Below are 20,698 nucleotides of genomic sequence, written 5' to 3'. Positions count from 1 at the left end.
GGTAGACGGAGCCTCTAGGTGCTAATAACGCCCCCATAGCACCTAGAGGCTCATTTGCATATCTATATAAGTTATTTTTTTAGCTAAACGGCAGGACAATAAGCTCTTATATTAGGATGGTTAGATAAAGCAGACACTAGCGGATCGCTAGTGTCTGAAAGCTAAATAGGTGAAACGAAGTGATAGAAACCCTTTAAATCCCTGGTTCAAATAATCTTCCTCCAGTATTGGCACTTGCTTTGCTTTATAGATCCTCTGCTCATCAGGATACTTATCCGACTGGTAATATCCTTACTTGGCTTGAGGGTAACTGCAGGTTTCTCCCAGGAGGTTCTGTCCTTCTACTGGGGTGTCTTCTGAGCTAACTGAGGCTCACTTGGACTACAGGCAGGCTAGGGTTCTCCTTACTGGCCTCCTGGTCAAAGCTAGCAGCCAGGGCTATCAAGCTGCATGTCAGGAGGAGGCCCTCAGCAGATCTCTGGCTGGTGCCTTCTCACTTCTATCTCCACAGACTCCTGACTCTGAACTCCCTCCTCCCTGTCTGGGCCTGAACATTTATACTAGGGGCTCCCTATCTCCCTCTAGCGTCTAGGATGCCTAACTACACCGTAATAGGCCTGCTTACACATAACACAGGGGAAACATTGCATATAAAAGCACATAGAAAATACATTAAATGCATAGTTAAATATAAGATCACTGTCCCTTGTGAGTAGAAGTAACACGCAAACCAATTGACCCTTGTGTAGTGCCCACGCCTACCTAGTGGGACACTACATATAGAGCCAGGCTCTGTGCCCCTTTATATAGTGCCCCCTGTATTCAGTGCACGCACACTCTGTATAATCATACTCAGCTGTCCCCAGTCCCAGGACGTCCACCCATGATGCAGGCCGCCTGACCATTGCAGGTGGTGTGATGATGTCATCGTGCCTCCCGCATCGCAAAAAAACGTACTGACAGGGAGGTATAGGTTCCCTTGTCCCACCAGGCCTCAGACAGGTGCTCAATTATGTTTGTGTCCCAAACTGAAAACTGGGTGAACTCACCCCGTGATCGGGTGCTGAGGAGAGGGGGCCCAAAATGTAGGTGACTGCTGAGAAAACTGACAGGACATGGGGACTTCATAGAGGTAATCCCCCTCCTCCATTTTGGTGGACTCAAGATGCCAATTTGTGACATGAAGTCCATTTATGTGAAGGGTGATGTAACCCTGCATTTCCCCTGCTGAAGAAAATGCTGGCAATAGACAAATTCAATGCTTATAAGGTGAACAGTGCAAAAATATATGACTGGCTTCACAGCTGTTAGAAGGTGACGTCTGAACACCTCCCTGTACTTAGGCTTTCTCAAAAAATCACAGCCATAACTAAACTCCTGGACATCCGGGTTACTTAATGTACACACAGCAGGAGACAACCGAGACAAAACGTCAATCATCCCTGATGGGCGGGGACGAATGACGTCATGTTGGTGGAGCAGCTGTTTAGGTGACAACACTGTGTGGCTCGTACCAAATGTGTAACAAGGGAGCGACAGTTGCTCGATTGATATCAGGTTATCGTTTTACTAAGTATAGCCTCTTATTAATGTTTTACTTTATTATAAAACTTTTGATCACATGCTATAGTGGATATTTAGCTGATATAGTATTTCCAAAATAGTTAGAAACCAGCAAAGTAAAAATCGGTCACCCCTATGAAAAATGGATCAAACCGAAGCTCAGGACTTGTTTTTCTTTCCGTCGCTGTGCTCTACTATATCCCTCCGCCAGGGTCGGCAGCTCCCGGAAGAGAGGTTAGGCTTCTGCCGCCGGCCTTGTTGTGCTTTCTTCGGGTGTCTACGGGCGGAGCTCTTGTAATATCCGGCGGACACGTCGAGTTTTCGTTTCTTTCCCGTTATTTTCTAAGCCTTTATTCTATTTATTTCCGGGAACGTCGACAAATGTCAACTCCAGCGAGACGGCGCCTTATGAGAGACTTTAAAAGGTAAGTGGGACGCTAAAATGGCGTCTCCCCCGTGGAACGGAGCCGGTGAGGTGGATGGCAGGGTGGGTGTTGGGGGGAGACTTTGGCCCGGGGGCTCATGCTGTGTTTTTTGGTGTCTCTCACAGGCTTCAAGAGGATCCCCCCGCAGGAGTCAGTGGCGCCCCCTCTGAAAACAACATCATGGTCTGGAATGCTGTTATATTTGGGTAAGGTTAAAGGAGAACCCCAACTACACTCTATTTCCGCCGTACAGTCAGTATAACTGCCGCAAGAGACCAGTTCTGCGGAAATGACCGATGCTGGCGGACCAGGCGGACTCTAATGGGGTCCATTGGGTTTCCCTTAGGGAACCTGGAATTTTACTGGACAAGATGATGCAACACTCGGCTCCGTCATGTACTGTTTACTCCTAACAACCTCCTGCAGGTGTGAATACAGTCTAAAGGGGGGTTCTAACATCTTGAGGGGTTTTTGTTTTGTAACTTGGTGGTGTAAAATACCACAAGGCATGACACAGACTATACCAGTCCCTGGCGGAGCCGGATCCCTCACTGGTCTCTGCTCCAATGCTGTGTGGACCCAGTATCTGATCACTGGTTGCAGTGGAGTCATAGGCCCAGGAAGTGTCAGTGACGGGAGTCACTACGGCGTTTGTGGACTGTTTTTAAACTCTTAACACAAAATCGCGTACGCCATAATATGCGTTAGGGGTATGTATGGGGTGTGTTCTCAACTGGGCACACTTCATCATACATGTGGGGTGACAGTGACGGGGTTTGGAGACGACTCTGATCCTGGTCATTTAACCCCTCAAATGCTGCGGTTAGTAGCGACCAGGGCGTCTGAGGCATTAGACACAGAGGGTGGACTTCCTCTGTCCTCCAGTCAAAGCCCCTGTGGCAAAATTGCGGGGCTGTGGTTGCAATGGCTGCCAGGGGCTGTGTGATGGCTCCTAGGCCTGTTATAGCAGACTGCCTGTCAAAATCCCTCAGGTCTTTCACACGTCGGTGCCAAGATGGTCAGTGGCTCATCCGTAGAGGATCCATGTTTGGTCCGCTTGTGTGGGTTTTTTTTATTTTTTTTATCCGTAGTCCACGAACTGCTAGGCGAAAATTTCCAGAATATCTCCTACCAATGGTCTGTGGATAGGAATGTGAAAATCACTGACAGAACAGGGATGTCATCCCACAGGCAGCGATATACCAGAAGAAAACAGCAGGATGGATCGGGCGCTGTTCCTCCGGAGTTAAAACACAGCGGTTAATTTTTTTTCAAGAGCAGGTACATTAAAACCCTTGTGTAGCGCGTTTCGGAGGGGGTCCCCTACGTCAGACACAGGACGCATCCATCACTGCGAGGTGACGTCTCTGGAGGGCAGCTCCGTCCCGTGACCCTCTACGGGCACAGACAGGCAGCATTGTTTTCTGCAGACTCAACCAGCAAAAAAAAAAGAGGAACATTGGGAACCTGCCACCATCTTGGATAACAGCATGAGGACCCGATTGCCCATGACGGGTCCCTTTAAGAAATGTTATGGGGTTGGATGAATCACTTTAAAGGGATTTTGCAAGACTATACTGATGACCTATCCTCAGGATAGGTCATCATTATCTGATCAGTGGGGGTCTGATACCCGGGACCCCCACCAATCAGCTGTTTGAGAAGGCACAGTGGATTTCCGTTTGCCGTACCCCAGATGTGCACTCTGACACCTTCAATGGGGCAAATCTGCTTGCAGCCACTTGTCATGGCTCCTGTGTCCGCTAGTGGATTCCTCCTCTGTAGTCGCCGCCCTGGAATCATTCCCTCTCTGACGTTCAGATAACAGAATATAACTGAGGATTTGGCAGAAGTGGACGACGGCCAGAACAGTGTGTATGGAAGCTCTGCTTTCTGTCAGTGGAGGAATGTGTTTGGGTCTCTGCTCAGTAACAGTAGGTGCTGCCGGTGGGGGTCTGTTACACTACCTGCATGAAAATCCAATAAACACGGGTGCAGTTATGGCCCAAACAACACAAAGGCCCCTGACAGGACTGTCCTCGCACACATTGTATGTAGTGGTGACGGTGCTGGGAAAGACCTGTCCAGCCGGTCACATATAAAAGGACTGCAAAGTACATAACCATATGAAAATCTGATCAATATTTTGGCAGCGAAACGTGTTATCTTTGTAAAAAAAAAAAACTGGCAAAGTTAAAAGTTGAGAACGTGAGCACTATTACTTATTTTGTTAAAGGGAACCTCTCGCCTCTCCTGATATGTCTGTTTTAGTAAGTACTTGCGTTCCCCTTGTAATACTTCTGGAACGTCTTGTGGCATTCCTCTGTTATTCCTAACAGAAATTTATGATGGTCCAGCTGGCACTCGACACTGGCAGCACTAGTTGGATAGTCGGACCATGCAGGGACACCTCCCCAACTTGTAACACTTTTATGGGTATTTATTGCAAGCTGCTAGTCATTCATAACTTTAAGTAGGAATAAACGAGAAATGACACAACATTCAGTCATCATAATAGATGTTCCAGGATTATTATACGGTGAATGCAGGTAGTTCCTAGAACAGACATGTCAGGAGAGGTGACCAGTTCTGTTTAAACACTGCGGCGTGCTGACGCATACATGTAATATGACGCACATTGACATTGCGAGACAGGAAAACGATATGATTATGGCAGGTTCATGCAGTGTAGTCAGGTCTGCCAGTGATTGATCCGGTAATCGGTGCCATGCATGGTAGTGCCATGGTCTGTATGAGAAAGCTCTTGAGATATGTACTTTAAATCTATGTGCACTCAGTGGGATGCTGAAGAAATGACTGAATGCTCTAAAGGGGGTTTGTGAGATCTTTTTACTGATGACTATCCTCTGAATATGTCATCAGTATCTGATCGGTGGGGGACCGACACCCGGGACTCCCGACAATCGGCTGTTTGATAAGGCACCAGCGCTCACATTTGCTCTGCTGCCTTATTGCAGCTTTGTCACATGGCCTATGGGGCACAGCTGTTATTAGAAGTGAATGTGGCTGAGCTGCGGTACCAAGTACATCCACTGTCAAAAGGGTGGCGCTGTGCTTGAGCAGGGAGAAGGTGTCGCTGCTACTGTTCGACAAGGGGTCCCAGGTTTTGGACCCCCACCGATCAGATACTGATGACCTATCCAGAGGATAAGGTCATCAGTAAAAATATCTCAGAAAACCCTTATAATATAAATCTGTAAAAAGTAGGCACTACTAATGTGGCATTGTTTGGGAGAATAAGGTTACTGCTATGGCTGGTCCACTGCTGGATTCCTCTGCAGCAAAGTTGCCACAAAATGGTGCAAATTTAGCTGTGGATTTCATTCTCTCCATTACAAAGGGTAAAATCCGCAGCAGAAATCTGCAACGTAAATGGACATGCTGCAGATGTAAAATATACACCGCGTGGTAAAATGTCAGGCACTTTGCTGCTACTGTAAATTTGGAGGGTTTGCACTGTGAGGGGTTTTTAAATAACACTCGTCCTGTACTCCTCTGTAATTCTAAAACTAATGGCTGTTCATGAATATTCATCAGGGTTTCTTCCCTCGCAAAACACATTATTTAGCAGCGTCTCGGTGCTGGGAACGCATATAAAATCCAGAGCAACACTGAATGTGGTTGGAGCTTGTAGAATTGTTCAGTGTCGGCTTCCATTAATAGGAAAAGTCTCCTAAAGGGGCTGTACCTGTTGAGGGGAAAAAATCTCACCTCCTTTTCCTGCTCCCTGGGTCCTCGTCCTGTAAGCTTCCAGATGGATACATGCCACCCAATTATTTTTAATGCCCACATAGGGATACTGTTACAAAGCGGATATGGATCCGCGTTGTCACTTGAACAGTTATGTCTTGGGGCTACTCTGAAGGGCATTATCTATGTGGCCCCTCTGGTCTTCACTCTTTTTTTTTGAATCAAATCGTTTTTATTAAACAATAAATACATATTATAACATAATACAATACGTTGACTTTTTCTTTCTTTACATTATCCACAATGCGGATTCAGTGAACAACATTACTCATATGTATATCACCACTCAGTATTATCATGAATCCATACAATACATATACCTTTGCTAAAACATATTATGGGCAAAAAATACCAAAAACTTGACCTTTCCAAACTCCCTCCCCCCCTTACCCTACCCTAACCCCCCAACCCTAACATTGGTCTTGACCATCACATGTCTATATAACCACGTGGGTATTAGATAACCATTCAGTCCACATTTTTTCGAACTTCTGAGGGCACCCTCTCTTCACAAACACCCCTTTTTCAAGTACCAGCATGTCATGCACCTTCCGTTCAAACTCACTCAGTGTGGGCGGACTTCCCTGGATCCACCTCATAGCAATCAGTTTCCTGGCCACATATAGCAATCTCCCCACAGCGACCCTAACCGGTTCATTCCCTCCAATTTCAGACACATACCCCAGAATACACACCTTAGGATCTTTTTGAATTCTTAATGTCAATTTACTATTAATCATCTCTACAACTTCCTCCCAATATCTGGTCTTCACTCTTACTGGGATGTGGACTCGTCCTCAGGGGAACCACCAGGCTGCCACCTCCTTGGCGTAGTCTCTTTTCAAGTGGCTGCTGACACATGGAGGCCAAGAGGCACCATTGTGGTTCATCAAGGGATCAGGCAAAACTGTAGTTAGGGCAAGCAAAAAAATTGTGCACTTTGATAGTTTGGGCAGCTCCGGGTCAGACAGTGAAGGGTTTAATCCAGGAAACATGCAGAAGTCAGTACACAGGCAGAGGAGCTCCGCTGGGGACAGTGAGTGATGATCTCTGTACAGTGCTGCGGAATATATCAGCGCTATATAAGTGAGTAAATTATTCCAGGTCCAAAGGAGGGACACTTGAGGAGCAAAGGGTTAGAAAGGAGGGACACATGGGAGACATCTGTATACAGTAACGTGCTGCTGCAGCCAATTACTGACCTCAGCAGTGATGTGTCCCCCAGCAGGTACAGAAGGGTGGGTTGACAGTTGGAAAAACAAAACCCTTCAAGGTAACCACATACAATGGCACAAGTTCATTGCCCAGCTGTGCCCGTATTGCAGCTCGCAAACAGAGGGTCCACAATATGTGGGCACCAGCCAGGTGCTCACCGCATCACGGATTCAATCCGGAAGGTGCGGAGGAACAGAACCCCACGGAAGCACTCAGTTTCTCTCCAAGCCTCAGCACCGCAAAAAAATAGAACATGTTCTATTTTTTTGCTGTGCGGATAGATCAGGGACCCATCCAAGTTGAATGGGTCTGGATCCGTCTGCGGAATCCGCATGAATGCTGCCCGTGCATTGGGGCCATGTGCATAAGCCCTAGCTCTGATCAGTCCTGATTTCCCTATTGGCTTGTCTGTGTGTGTTGTACTTCCGGGTCTGTGGTAACTAGGGACCGTCCTACGGCGAGGATGGAATGTTTCCTAATTGTCACTTCCTGCCCCTCCCACCACAGTTCCTTATCTACTAGTGTACCTACGTGAAAATCCAGAAAATGTGTATGTGCTTGTCTGAACCAGGCCTGTATCCACATTCAAAAACTCATAGGTGACCGCTTTGTTCATCGATGCATAGGAAGGGGTAGAAAGAACTTTTGTCAATTATTGAAAATTTAGTAGATAAAACTTTGATATCCCACAGACTATAAGGGGTCATAAAGCTGGAGGAGGGTCCTTTTGGGGGTTCTAAATTTCTAACTTACTGCATCAGAAGTATAAAACTTATACAGTAATTACTTTCCTCTATCATAATTTTTTTTTCTTCTCTCCCGCAGACCAGAAGGAACGCCCTTTGAAGATGGTAAGTGAATGATGCCTCTGTTAAATATTTATTTACCTCAAATTGCATCTAATGAAATAGTTGGACAGGTGTACCCTATTAAAAAGGGCCCCCCGCCACTACCACAACCACTGGCTACCCCACCTTGTGGAAACCCAGCCTATATGTGGTCATCTACAAGACCAGGTATTTCAGTCTCAATTAATGCAAACAGTTGTGTAAAATCAGGCACATTGCCATGCAGTCTCCATAGATAAACATTGGGAAAAGAATGGGTCATACTGAAGAGCCCAGTGACCTAAACACCTCCTTTACCACAGGTCAGTTTGTGAAGTTTCTGATTTGTCCCCATCAATGAACTGCTACTTTAAGTGGAAGTGGTGCTGTTGGATATTGGCATAGGAGAGCACGTAAAATTGCAGCAGCCGCTCAGTGATTTCATCAGGAGGGCCACTACTGTTACGTACTGGTCATCATAGTCCTGTATTGCATCAGTTCTCCAGAGTGGTAGGAAATGGTGACATAGTCCGTGGATAGAAGGCACAGAAGCCAAACATGAACATGTCCGTCACTCTTTTCAGATGGGGAGCACTGCCCCTGTTCTTGTGACCGCCAGCGGTTGGACCCACGGTATAGTTTTTAAAGCACACCTCACTACTCCAGCCTGTGCCCTCCACTGAAACCTCTGCCACAGAACATTGGTGCATGATACCCTTCACCGATGTGCTGTGCCAAGAGCTAGGCTAGGATAGCAAATCGGTGCCCCTGCCTGTCCTTGCTCCGCTCCACTAAAGCCTGGCATAGCACATCTGTGGCAGAGGTTTCAGAAGGGGGCACAGGCAGGAGAAGCCAGGTGTGCTCCTGTTAGTACATCCTGTCCAAGTCTGAATCCACACAGGACATACATGGCTATGGTCTACAGACTCTGTATGCGTTGTAGTGAAGAGGGTGGGCATGATGTGTTAATGTTGGCACCATTGTGATGGGGTGAGAAGGGGCGTGACGATACAATGGGGCACAAAGCCAATAGTTCCCAGATTCTACCGCTGTTTTAACCCCATCTGTGTCTTGAGAATGTGGATAAAGTTGAAGCTGACAGGTTCTGACTAGATTGTGGGCCAAGCGACACTTTAACCCCTTCACGCCCAGCGCCGTAATGGTACGGTGCAGGGGGATGTGACTTAACGGCCAGCGCAGTACTACTACAGCGGGCTGATCAGGTGGGTGCAGGAGCTCACTGATAGCCGGACTCCTGCTGTATGCGCCGGCATTGGTGTGCCACGGTCAGCACAGACCGCGGCATGTGCAGAGAGGGAGAGAGCTTCCATGGGGGCTGCCTTCCATGACAATCTGTGAGATCCAATCTCCTGGATCTCACAGGCAAGCAGGCTGAAGTGTATTACAAGGTGTAATAAACTTACAGCCAATGCATTACAATACAGAAGTATTGTGATGCATTGTAAAGGGGATCAGACCCCTCAAAAGTTGAAGTCCCAGAGTGGGACAAAAAAAGGTTAAAAGAATAAAGTTTTTCAAAAATATTAAGTATCGCCACATCTATTAAAATATCACATGACCTAACCCCTCAGGTGAACAGAATAAAAAAATAAAATTAACTGTCAAAAAGCCATTTATTTGTCACCTTCCATCCCAAAAAGTGTAATAGCAAGTGATCAAAAAGCCATACGCACCCCAAAATGATACCAATCAAACCATCATCTCATCCCGCAAAAAATGAGACCCTACCTAAGACGATCGCCCAAAAATATAAAAAAACTATGGCTTTTTTTTTTCTGTTTCAAAAATGCTGTTATTGTGTAAAACTTGCTGTTATTGTGTAAACGACTTGCTGTATAAAAAAATATCACTTGACCTAACTCCTCAGTTGAACACCGTAAAAAAAAGTGTCAAAAAAGCCATTTTGTTGTCACCTTACATCACAAAGTGTAATACCAAGTGATCAAAAAGTCATGTGCACCCTAAAATAGTACCAATCAAACAGTCATCTCATACCGAAAAAAATGAGTCCCTACATAAGACAGTCGCCCAATTTTTTTTTTTTAAAACTATGTCTTTCAGAATATGGAGACACTCATGTGGAATCAGATGAACATTGTAAATAAAAATTGTGCCAACACAGCTATTTTTTTAAAATTTTTTTATTACCTTGCCTCACAAAAAGTGTTATATAGAGCAACCAAAAATCATATGTACCCTAAAATAGTCCCAACAAAACTGCCACCTTATCCCGTAGTTTCCAAAATGTTTTTTTTTTGGAGTTTCTATTCTATGGGGGGGGGGGGGGGGGGGGGGTTTCAAATGTGACATGGCAACATAAAATTATCCCAGTGAAATTTGCCTTACAAAAACCATATGGTGTTCCTTTCCTTCTGCACCCTGCTGTGTACCTGTACAGCAGTTTACGATCACATATGGGGTGATTATGTAAACTACAGAATCAGGGCAATAAATATAGCATTTTGTTTGGCTGAAGTGTTAACCCTTGCTTTGTTAGCGGAAAAAATGGATTAAAATTTAAAATCTGCCAAAAAAGTGACATTCTGAAATTTCATCTCCATTTTCATTAATCTTAAAGAGATGATATAAGTATGTAAAATCAGTTTTGAATCTCTTGAGGGCTGTAGTTTCTAAAATGGGGTCATTTTGGGTGGTTTATATTATGTAAGCTTCACAAAATGACACCAGACCTGAGCTGGTCCTTAACCCCTTAAGGACTTAGGACGTATCGGTACGGCATGGGTTTAAAATAAGATTGCGGCGCCCCGGGGGTTAATACGAACGGGATGCCGGCTGAAATCATTCAGCCGGCATCCTGTCACAACGACGACCCCCCCCCCCCCCCCCCCCCCCCCGTATCGTCGATTGCAGCAAACCGCTGGTAAATTCAGACCTGCGGTTTGCTGCGCTTTTAGCCAATTCTGATCCCCGCGGATCAAACTTTAAAATGCCCGAAATAAAGTTTTATTAAACCCCCCCCCCGGTGGACAGTGGTTATACCAGGGTGTCAGCACATTGCTGACACCCTGGTATAAACTGCTGACATCGGTGATGCGATGTCAGCCATTTAACCCTTTCCATACAGCGGTCCGTACGGACCGCTGTATGGAAAAGGTTAACAGCTCGGGAGCACCCTCCCTCTCCCATCAGGAGGGGCTGCTGTGCCTTTGCAGCCCCCCGATGGGAGAGGGAGACAGCCCCGTCCTTACCCTTCCCCATCTGCGCAGTTGTGGCTACAACTGAGCAGGCGGGGAAGGTTCCCATGGCAACAGGACGCCTTCTCAGGCATCCTGCTGTCCATGGTGCTGAACAGATCTATGCTAAAGGCATAGATCTGTTCAGACAAAGTGTAAGTAAAATACAGTACAGTACCCTATGTACTGTATTATATAGACATCAGACCCACTGGATCTTCAAGAACCAAGTGAGTCTGGGTTAAAAAAATTGAAAAAAAAATGAAAAAAGTTAAGATTAAAAAAAAAAACACATTTATCACTGAATAAAATACACTACACATATTAGGTATCGCCGCGTCCGTAACGACCTGATCTATAAAACGGTCATGTTACTTTCCCCGCACGGTGAACGCCATAAAAATAAAAACTATGAGAAAATTGAAATTTTGCCCACCTTACTTCCCCAAAAAAGGTAATAAAAGTGATCAAAAAAGTCGCATGTACGCCAAAATAGTACCAATCAAACCGTCATCTCATCCCGCAAAAATCATACCCTACCCAAGATAATCGCCCAAAAACTGAAAAAACTATGGCTCTTAGACTATGGAAACACTAAAACATGATTTTTTTGTTTCAAAAATGAAATCATTGTGTAAAACTTAAATAAATAAAAAAAAATTATATATTAGGTATCGACGCGTCCGTATCGACCGGCTCTATAAAAATATCACATGACCTAACCCCTCAGGTGACCACCGTAAAAAAATAAAAACGGTGTAAAAAAAGGCATTTTTTGTCATCTTGCGTCACAAAAAGTGTAATAGCAAGCGATCAAAAAGTCATATGCACCCCTAAATAGTGCCAATCAAACCGTCATCTCATCCCGCAAAAAATTAGACCCTACTTAAGATAATCGCCCAAAAACTATGGCTCTTAGACTATGGAGACACTAAAACATTTTTTTTTGTTTTAAAAATGAAATCATTGTGTAAAACTTACATAAATAAAAATTGTATACATATTAGGTATCGCCACGTCCGTGACAACCTGCTCTATAAAATTACCACATGATCTAACCTGTCAGATGAATGTTGTAAATGACAAAAAATAAAAACGTGCCAAAAAATCTATTTCTTGTTACCTTGCCGCACAAAAAAGTGTAATATAGAGCAACCAAAAATCATATGTACCCTAAACTAGTACCAACAAAACTGCCACCCTAACCCGTAGTTTCTAAAATGGGGTCACTTTTTTGGAGTTTCTACTCTAGGGGTGCATCAGGGGGGCTTCAAATGGGACATGGTGTCAAAAAAACCAGTCCAGCAAAATCTGCCTTCCAAAAACCGTATGGCATTCCTTTCCTTCTGCGCCCTGCCGTGTGCCTGTACAGCCGTTTACGACCACATATGGGGTGTTTCTGTAAACTACAGAATCGGGGCCATAAATAATGAGTTTTGTTTGGCTGTTAACCCTTGCTTTGTAACTGGAAAAAAAATATTAAAATAGAAAATCTGCCAAAAAAGTGAAATTTTGAAATTGTATCTCTATTTTCCATTAAATCTTGTGCAACACCTAAAGGGTTAACAAAGTTTGTAAAATCAGTTTTGAATACCTTGCGGGGTTTAGTTTCTTAGATGGGGTCACTTTTATGGAGTTTCTACTCTAGGGGTGCATCAGGGGGGCTTCAAATGGGACATGGTGTCAAAAAACCAGTCCAGCAAAATCTGGCTTCCAAAAACCATACGGCGCACCTTTCCCTCTACGCCCTACTGTGTGCCCATACAGTAGTTTACGGCCACATATGGGGTGTTTCTGTAAACGGCAGAGTCAGGGCAATAAAGATAGTCTTGTTTGGCTGTTAACCCTTGCTTTGTTAGTGGAAAAAATGGGTTAAAATGGAAAATTAGGCAAAAAAATGAAATTCTCTAATTTCATCCCCATTTGCCAATAACTCTTGTGCAACACCTAAAGGGTTAACAAAGTTTGTAAAATCAGTTTTGAATACCTTGAGGGCTGTAGTTTATAGAATGGGATCATTTTTGGGTGGTTTCTATTATGTAAGCCTCACAAAGTGACTTCAGACCTGAAGTGGTCCCTAAAAATTGGGTTTTTGTAAATTTCTGAAAAATTTCAAGATTTGCTTCTAAACTTCTAAGTCTTCTAACATCCCCAAAAACACACAATGATCCAAACATGAAGTAGACATATGGGGAATGTAAAATAATTAATATTGTTGGAGTCATTACTATCTATTATAAAAATAGAAATAGAAGTTTGGAAATTTGCGAATTTTTCAAAACCTTCGGTAATTTTTTTTTATTTTTTATTTTTTTTTAAATGAAATATTTTGATTCAAATTTACCAATGTCATGAAGTACAATATGTGACAAAAAAAATCTCAGAACGGCCTGGATAAGTAAAAGCGTTATTACCACATAAAGTGACACATGTTGGATTTGCAAAAATTGGCCTGGGCAGGAGGGCGAAAACTGGCCCGGGGTAGAAAGGGTTAAATACTGCCATATTCTCTGTGTGGACTGTGCCAGTTGTATAGCAGCAGCCCAAAAAAGGGATCCCCCACCTCCTTCTTAATCTGAATCAGACAGCAGCATCTACCCTAAGGCCTCTTTCACACGGGCGTCATGTTTTTGGGCCGGATGAGATGCGGATGTGTCGCGGGAAAATGTGCGATTTTTCTGCGCGAGTGCAAAACATTGTAATGTGTTTTGCACGCGCGTGAGAAAAATCGCCATGTTTGGTACCCGAACCCGGACTTCTTCACAGAAGTTTGGGTTAGGTGTTGTGTAGATTGTATTATTTTCCCTTATAACATGGTTATAAGGGAAAATAATAGCATTCTTAATACAGAATGCTTAGTAAAATAGGGCTGGAGGGGTTAAAAATAAAATAAAAAATAATTTTTAACTCCCCTTAATCCACTTGTTTGCGCAGCCCGGCTTCTCTTCGGTCTTCATCTGTGAGGAAAAGTACCTGTGGTGACGTCACTGCGCTCATCACATGATCCATTACCATGGTGATGGACCATGTGATGAGCGCAGTGACGTCACCACAGGTCCTTTTCCTACTGCAGAGCAAAGATGAAGACAGAAGAGAAGCCGGGCTGCGTGAACAAGTGGATTAAGGTGAATTTAAATTATTATTATATTTATTTTTAACCCCTCCAGCCCTATTGTACTATGCATTCTGTATTAAGAATGCAATTATTTTCCATTATAACCATGTTATAAGGGAAAATAATAATGATCGGGTCCCCATCCCGATCGTCTCCTAGCAACCGTGCGTGAAAATCGCACCGCATCCGCACTTGCTTGCGATTTTCACGCAGCTCCATTCACTTCTATGGGGCCTGCGTTGCGTGGAAAACACACAATATAGAGCATGCTGCGATTTTAATGCAACGCACAAGTGATGCGTGAAAATCACCGCTTATGTGCACAATCCCATAGAAATGAATGGGTCCAGGGTCAGTGCGGGTGCAATGCGTTCACCTCGCGCCTTGCACCCGCGCGGAAAACTCGTCTGTGTGAAAGAGGCCTTATAAAGGCAGGGTGCAGACAGGGCTTGTCTTCAGGGAAGGAGGTTTTCCAGTTGCCACCAATTCTATCACATTATACAAATTGAATTATTATTTCTGATTTTTTATTTTTAGGAACATTTAAACTCACGATAGAATTCACAGAAGAATATCCAAATAAACCACCCACAGTTCGATTTGTATCAAAAATGTTTCATCCAAATGGTAAGTAGAAACTTAGATCCTGCTCCCTTCTGGGTTTCTGTAGCTGACAATGTGTACACGGGGGGCTGCCGTAGTGGGGCTCTGCTGTGCACTGTAAGCTGGATGAACTAAATGTTTACCTCTATAGACGTTAGCATGTAAATTACTGATAAGTGGGTGAAATTAAGGATATGCTTTATTTCATTTGAAAGGGGTTGTGAAGCGTTAGTACATTAACCTACCCTTAGGTATAGCTGATCATATCTGATCAGTGGGGTCTGACTCCTGGGACCCTCTCCAATCTGCTGAATCGTGTGAGCACTACGGCCTTTTTACTGCATACTGTCTAGATCGTAGTGGTTTCCCATTCTAGTGAATGGGATGAGCACCGTACTACCACTACAAGCTAGACAGCATGCGGTTTAAGGGAACCTGTCACATTGAACGTGATGTCTGAATTGCAGGCAGCAGAGAAGGTTCATGTATAGCTTTAAAGAGGAGTTTACATTACCTTTCATTGAGTTTTATTTTATTTTTTTTATATCGATTGTACGCCCCGCTGTTTTCCCACCCAGTATGTTAATACTGAGCATCTGTACAGGAAGAAGGGAACGCCAGGGTTTCTCAATGTCCTAAAACAAAGGAGATTGTAGCAGCACTTACAGGTCTGTTCCTTCAGCCAGTATTGTGGTGGTGCCGGCAATGATGGGTACCAGTCCGTAGTACCCCCAAATTTCACAAATGTGGAAAAGACTGCAGCACTCCCAGGTCTTCAAGCCATTCTGATTTATTCACCAAATAGTGCAACGTTTCGACCTTACATGGTCTTTTTCAAGCATCTAGTGAGTTGTGCATACAATGATGTAAATACCCTCCCAATAAGTCCCCCTGGTTACCCGCATCACTATTGTGTGAATTCCAGACAACTCATCATATAGAGAATCAACATACAAATCCTGTCTCATCAATACGTCAGTGTGGATTAACCTAATCCTATCTAATAAAATTGCTTACTGTGTCTTTCATTAATATTGGGGATCCCTGTGGGCATATCGCTTCTGGTCCTGTGTAGAAAAAGGGGCGCGCTCCGTCCTGCATCCCTATAATAGAATAGAGGCGCGCGACGTACGCTTGTGCTGGAGCTTACTAGGCCTGGCGTGTCAGGGGCGCCAATGCGCTTGCACGTACAGGGAGCGATGAGCAAAGTCGTTCCTCCAACTTTCTTATTGCGCATGCACCAGCGATATGCCCACAGGGATCCCCAATATTCATGAAAGACACAGTAAGCAATTTTATTAGATAGGATTAGGTTAATCCACACTGACTTATTGATGAGACAGGATTTGTATGTTGATTCTCTATATGATAATGAGTTGTCTGGAATTCACATAATGGTGATGCGGGTAACCAGGGGACTTATTGGGAGGGTATTTACTTCATTGTATGCACACCTCACTAGATGCTTGAAAAAGACCATGTAAGGTCGAATAATTATCAATCTGGTGAATAAATCAGAATGGCTTGAAGACCTGGGAGTGCTGCGGTCTTTTCTGTTTGTAGGGTTTCTCGTCTCCTTCTCCCTGGCTGTAGAGAGGTCCAGACGCCCATCGAGAAACCCTGGCGTCTCCTCCTCCTCCCTGTACAGATGCTCATTATTAACATACTGGGTGGGAAAACAGCAGGGAGGGGGGGGGGGGGCACAGCAGGTGTACAAGCGATTAAAAAAAACCCCACAAAAAAACAGGCAGGGTGGCAGCATCAGCAGGGAGTACCCGGCAAAGAGGTATTTAAAAAGGGCCTTTTATGGTTCCAGACATTATGAAATAAGTAGGGGATTGTGTAGGGCATAATTCATTGATGTAATATCACTTACTAGTTTGTCTGTCTGGGGCTCCGTTCCCCTGCTGTGGCCCCTTCTTCCTGGCTGTAGTGCGGTCCACACAGCAGAGAGCGTCACAGCCAGGGAGAAAAAAAACCTCACCTTCTCCCTGTGACGCTCTCTGCTGCTATTAGACCGCACTACAGCCAGGGAGAAGGAGACGCCCTTTGAGAAACAGGGCAGTCTCCTCCTCCCTGTACTGATGCTATGCATTAGCATATCAGGCGGGAAAAGTGAACTGGGGCCACAGCGGGAGAACGGAGCACCAGATGGACACACTAGTAAGCGATATTACATCCATTAACTATGCCATTCGCAACCCCCTACTTATTTCATAATGTCTGGACCCATTAAAGGAATAGATTCAGTGTAAGCTGTATTTCATGCATTTAAGTTCCTGCTCGTTCTGGACTGGGAGCCGGTCCTAGCGGGGATGGACAGCCTTCTGTCTATGACTGTGTATATAGCTGTCAATCACTGATCACTATAGATCAATGTGCTCAGCTCCTCCTGCTCTATAACATTCTACCTGCAGCTCAAACACCATGTTCAATGGGATGGGTTCCCTTTACAACAGTGCAGTGCTCAGGGCCTCTATAAACAGCTTATTGGCAGGGGGTCCTACGAGTCAGACCTCAGCCGATCTGATATTGATGACAAGGATAGGTTCTCAATATACTAGCCCAGGAATGGCCAACCTGTGGCTCTTCAGCTGTTGCAAGACTACAACTCCCAGCATGCCTACACTGCTTACAGCTTTCAGCCTACAGCAGGGCAAGGTGGGAATTGTAGTTTTGCAACAGCTGGAGAGCCGCAGGTTGGCCAGCCCTGTACTAGCCCTATACAACCCCTTTAAGGATATGTTGGAGCGCTCAGCTATTTTTGCAACTGCTATTGAAGTGAATAGAGAAATCTGAGCACGGACAACCACCTCTTTGTTTCCTGCGAGGGTGTGACCGGGTCCTGTTCTGGGGATAGATGTGGGTGCCAACTCTGGGACCTGCTTCTATCGGACATGTATGCCATACCCATAACATATGCTATAAATGTCCTGGATAGGACAAACCATTTCATGTGTGATATGATATAATGATTACTTTGTGTTGATGTTTTGCTCAGTGATTCAGTTTCATCAGTTTGAATTTAGACTGTAGTGTCCTAGATATGACTGTCGGTGACAGCTCGTCTTTTATTTTTTGTCCTCCCCCCTCAGTATACGCTGATGGCAGTATATGTCTGGACATTCTTCAGAATCGTTGGAGTCCAACATATGATGTATCTTCAATACTAACCTCTATACAGGTAGGTGCAGTTGATGGCGTGCCTTGTATGTGGACGGTATGGGACAAATGTAATTTTATATATAATTTATTTATTTTTTCCCTCTCTTTGTAGTCACTGCTGGATGAACCAAATCCAAACAGTCCAGCAAACAGCCAGGCAGCGCAACTGTACCAAGAAAACAAGCGCGAATATGAAAAAAGGGTTTCCGCAATAGTGGAACAGAGTTGGCGTGACTGTTGACACTGGCCCTTGTAAATGAACACTCTGAACAAGAGGAAAAGTGTATGTGTGCGTATATATTATACAATATATATACACACATCTGAAGTGTTTGAGTGATCTTCCTCTTGCTAGAATCTTTAAATGTACATCAACTGCAAAAATGGCTGTTGTGCTGTCACTGACTTCCTTAGCCCGAGCTGATGCTTTTCTCCCTCCCCCTTGGACACCTGAGAGCATTCGTGTTGAAAACAAATGTACCGTACATGGGTTACTTGCAAAAGGTTTCTCTTCTCTCATCCAGCCACCTGTGTTTGCCGAATACGGACTGACGTCTGCCAACAGACGAGCACGTCAGCCTAGTAACACCGCTCCTGTGCAGGTTTTTTTTTTTAAATCTTGCTTTATATTTTAAATGAATTTCTTGACATCCTGGTTGGGTAAAACATTGTTCTTAATTTCATTCCGTGTTGCCTCTTTGTATATCAGAAAGAACACGCTTCTCTGTCTGTTTCTCCAGTTGGTGAAATATTTAAAATGTCCTCCCCATCCCCCTCAGTTTTCATGTAGCTCTCCTGCACAAGGGCATTCATGTGTTACCACAGGTTTGCATGGACTCTGTGCAGTTTGAAGGTGGTCCTAAACTGGAGACTTATCAATGCAGGGAAAGGTGGAGGCATTTCTCATAGAAACCAGTGGGGTTGCAGCTTTTATTTTCATTAATACTCTCCAGTGTATTTTGGCGTGCAGTTGGAATCCATGCCTTTATTACTAAATGTTCCTGAAGTGAAGTCCATGGGAAGTGGCTGGTAACACATGAAGTCACACTTGTGAGGAATATCTAAATTACATTGAAACTTAAAGGGTTTGTACAGGCTCTAGATATTGATGATGTACGATAGGTCATTATCAGATTAATGACCCCCAGAAAAAAATAACAGTTCTTAGCCACCTCTGGAAATAACACAGTGAATGGTGCTGGTTGCAGATGGCTCCATCCACTGTGTAGGGCAGGGATCAGCAACCTTTGACACTCCCAGAATGTTCTATTAACTTTCATGGGAGTTAGAACAGCCAAGCGTTTTTGCATGCTGGGAGTTGTAGTTTCCCACCAGCTCGAGTAAGAAGGTTACTGATCCTTGACTACGATAGCAACCTGACACGGTCACTACACAGTGTTATTTCTGCCAGGTGTGGGTGTCTGACCCCCACTGATCAGGCATTGATGACCTATCTGAAGGGTCATCAATAACTAGAGAATGGACGGCCACTTAGGCTACCTGCGGACGTTGTGGATTACGTGCAGTTTTTCCATGCAGCTTCATGTGCAGATAAACCGCAAAATAATACAGAATCAGCAAAGTGAGCGATTTCATAACTCATGCACACTTTGTTTTTTTGTTCTGTGTGGGTTTTGAAGCCCTCAGCATGTCAATTCTTTGGTTCTTTTGTGCGGATTTTTCAATGCAATGGTGAGATCTGCAGCAAATCCACACAAAAATCGCAATTAACACATGCTGATTTTGGTGCTGAATCACATTAGTATGGATTTTCTGTTTGTAAACCTGCACTCATGTGCAGGTAGCCTTAAAGGCCTACTTTTCTTAGTGTCCTTTTAGCGGATGCCCCTATTAATGGCCTATAACGTAACAGTGCAGATTTGGGTTGTTATGGAGTTTGAGATTACATACAAGGTTTTTCAGATCCTCCACTTTGTTTTCTAATGGCAAGTTTTCAGTTTCTACAAGTAACCCATGTAAAACTGTACATTCTAAACTTGTAAATAAAAAAATAAGTAACCTACCTATGGAACACAATGATCTGTGATTCTTCTGCTTCTTCTCTGTTCTATATTAGAGCCATGTTCTAGTAAGCCTGATGCACAAGCTACGCATTTGATATTCTGTGTGGTACTGTAGTTGTCCCTAAAACCAGTGGAGGTCCTGCTGGAGTGTGTACCCTCTAAATCTGAGAGGGGAGTGGGAGCATGGAAAAGTAAGTATTAGAGTACATGCACACGACCATTACTATGTGCTGCAGAGCGAACCCATTAAGGGCCGCGATCTGCAACATACAGCAAAAGATAGGACGTGGCCTAACTTTTGCGGAGCAGAGACACTAGTTAGTCCACAGAAACGCTTGGCAGCCCTTCTGGGTCCATGCCTCCGCACCACAAAGATAGAACATGTCCTGTCTTTTGCCGTATGTTGTGGATCGTGGACCCATTCAAGATTGAATGGTGTCTCTGGCCTGGCCTTACATCTGCAGCCATATTTATGGATGGGTATGCTGTACGGATGGCATTTATTAATAATTAGCACTAAATGGGTCAACCCCTTTAAAAGGATTCTCTGGTTTCATTATTAATTTAAAATCTGCCCATAGTACCCCAAATACTATGTAAGTGCTCTGAGAATCAGATCCTGGCAGAGGACGCTGTTCTCTCTGCAGTTGCACCCTACACGGGCAGAACAATCCCTGTGAAACATCGCAGGGAAAAACAGGCTGGGTTTGGTTAGAAACCCTGTAGGAATCTGCTGAAAATGGGAAGTTCTGCATATAAACATCCTGTAATGATG

At 44.3% G+C, this 20,698-nt stretch overlaps 1 protein-coding gene across 1 annotated transcript; it reads left to right on the top strand.

The window, feature by feature from the left end:
• The first annotated feature begins 1,749 nt into the window (after positions 1-1,749).
• On the top strand, positions 1,750-19,929 carry UBE2A (ubiquitin conjugating enzyme E2 A). Its single transcript, XM_040406248.1, has 6 exons — positions 1,750-1,988; positions 2,114-2,194; positions 7,800-7,825; positions 14,669-14,758; positions 17,830-17,918; positions 18,012-19,929. Exons 1-6 carry the CDS (start codon positions 1,945-1,947, stop codon positions 18,138-18,140), a joined length of 459 nt encoding a protein of 152 aa, XP_040262182.1. The 5' UTR covers positions 1,750-1,944; the 3' UTR covers positions 18,141-19,929.
• Positions 19,930-20,698: the final 769 nt, after the last annotated feature.

The sequence above is a fragment of the Bufo bufo genome, chromosome 8 (assembly GCF_905171765.1).
Source record: "Bufo bufo chromosome 8, aBufBuf1.1, whole genome shotgun sequence".
Taxonomy (NCBI): Eukaryota; Metazoa; Chordata; class Amphibia; order Anura; family Bufonidae; genus Bufo; species Bufo bufo.
Note: the sequence above shows the minus strand (reverse complement) of the source record. Positions and strands in the feature narration are given on the sequence as shown.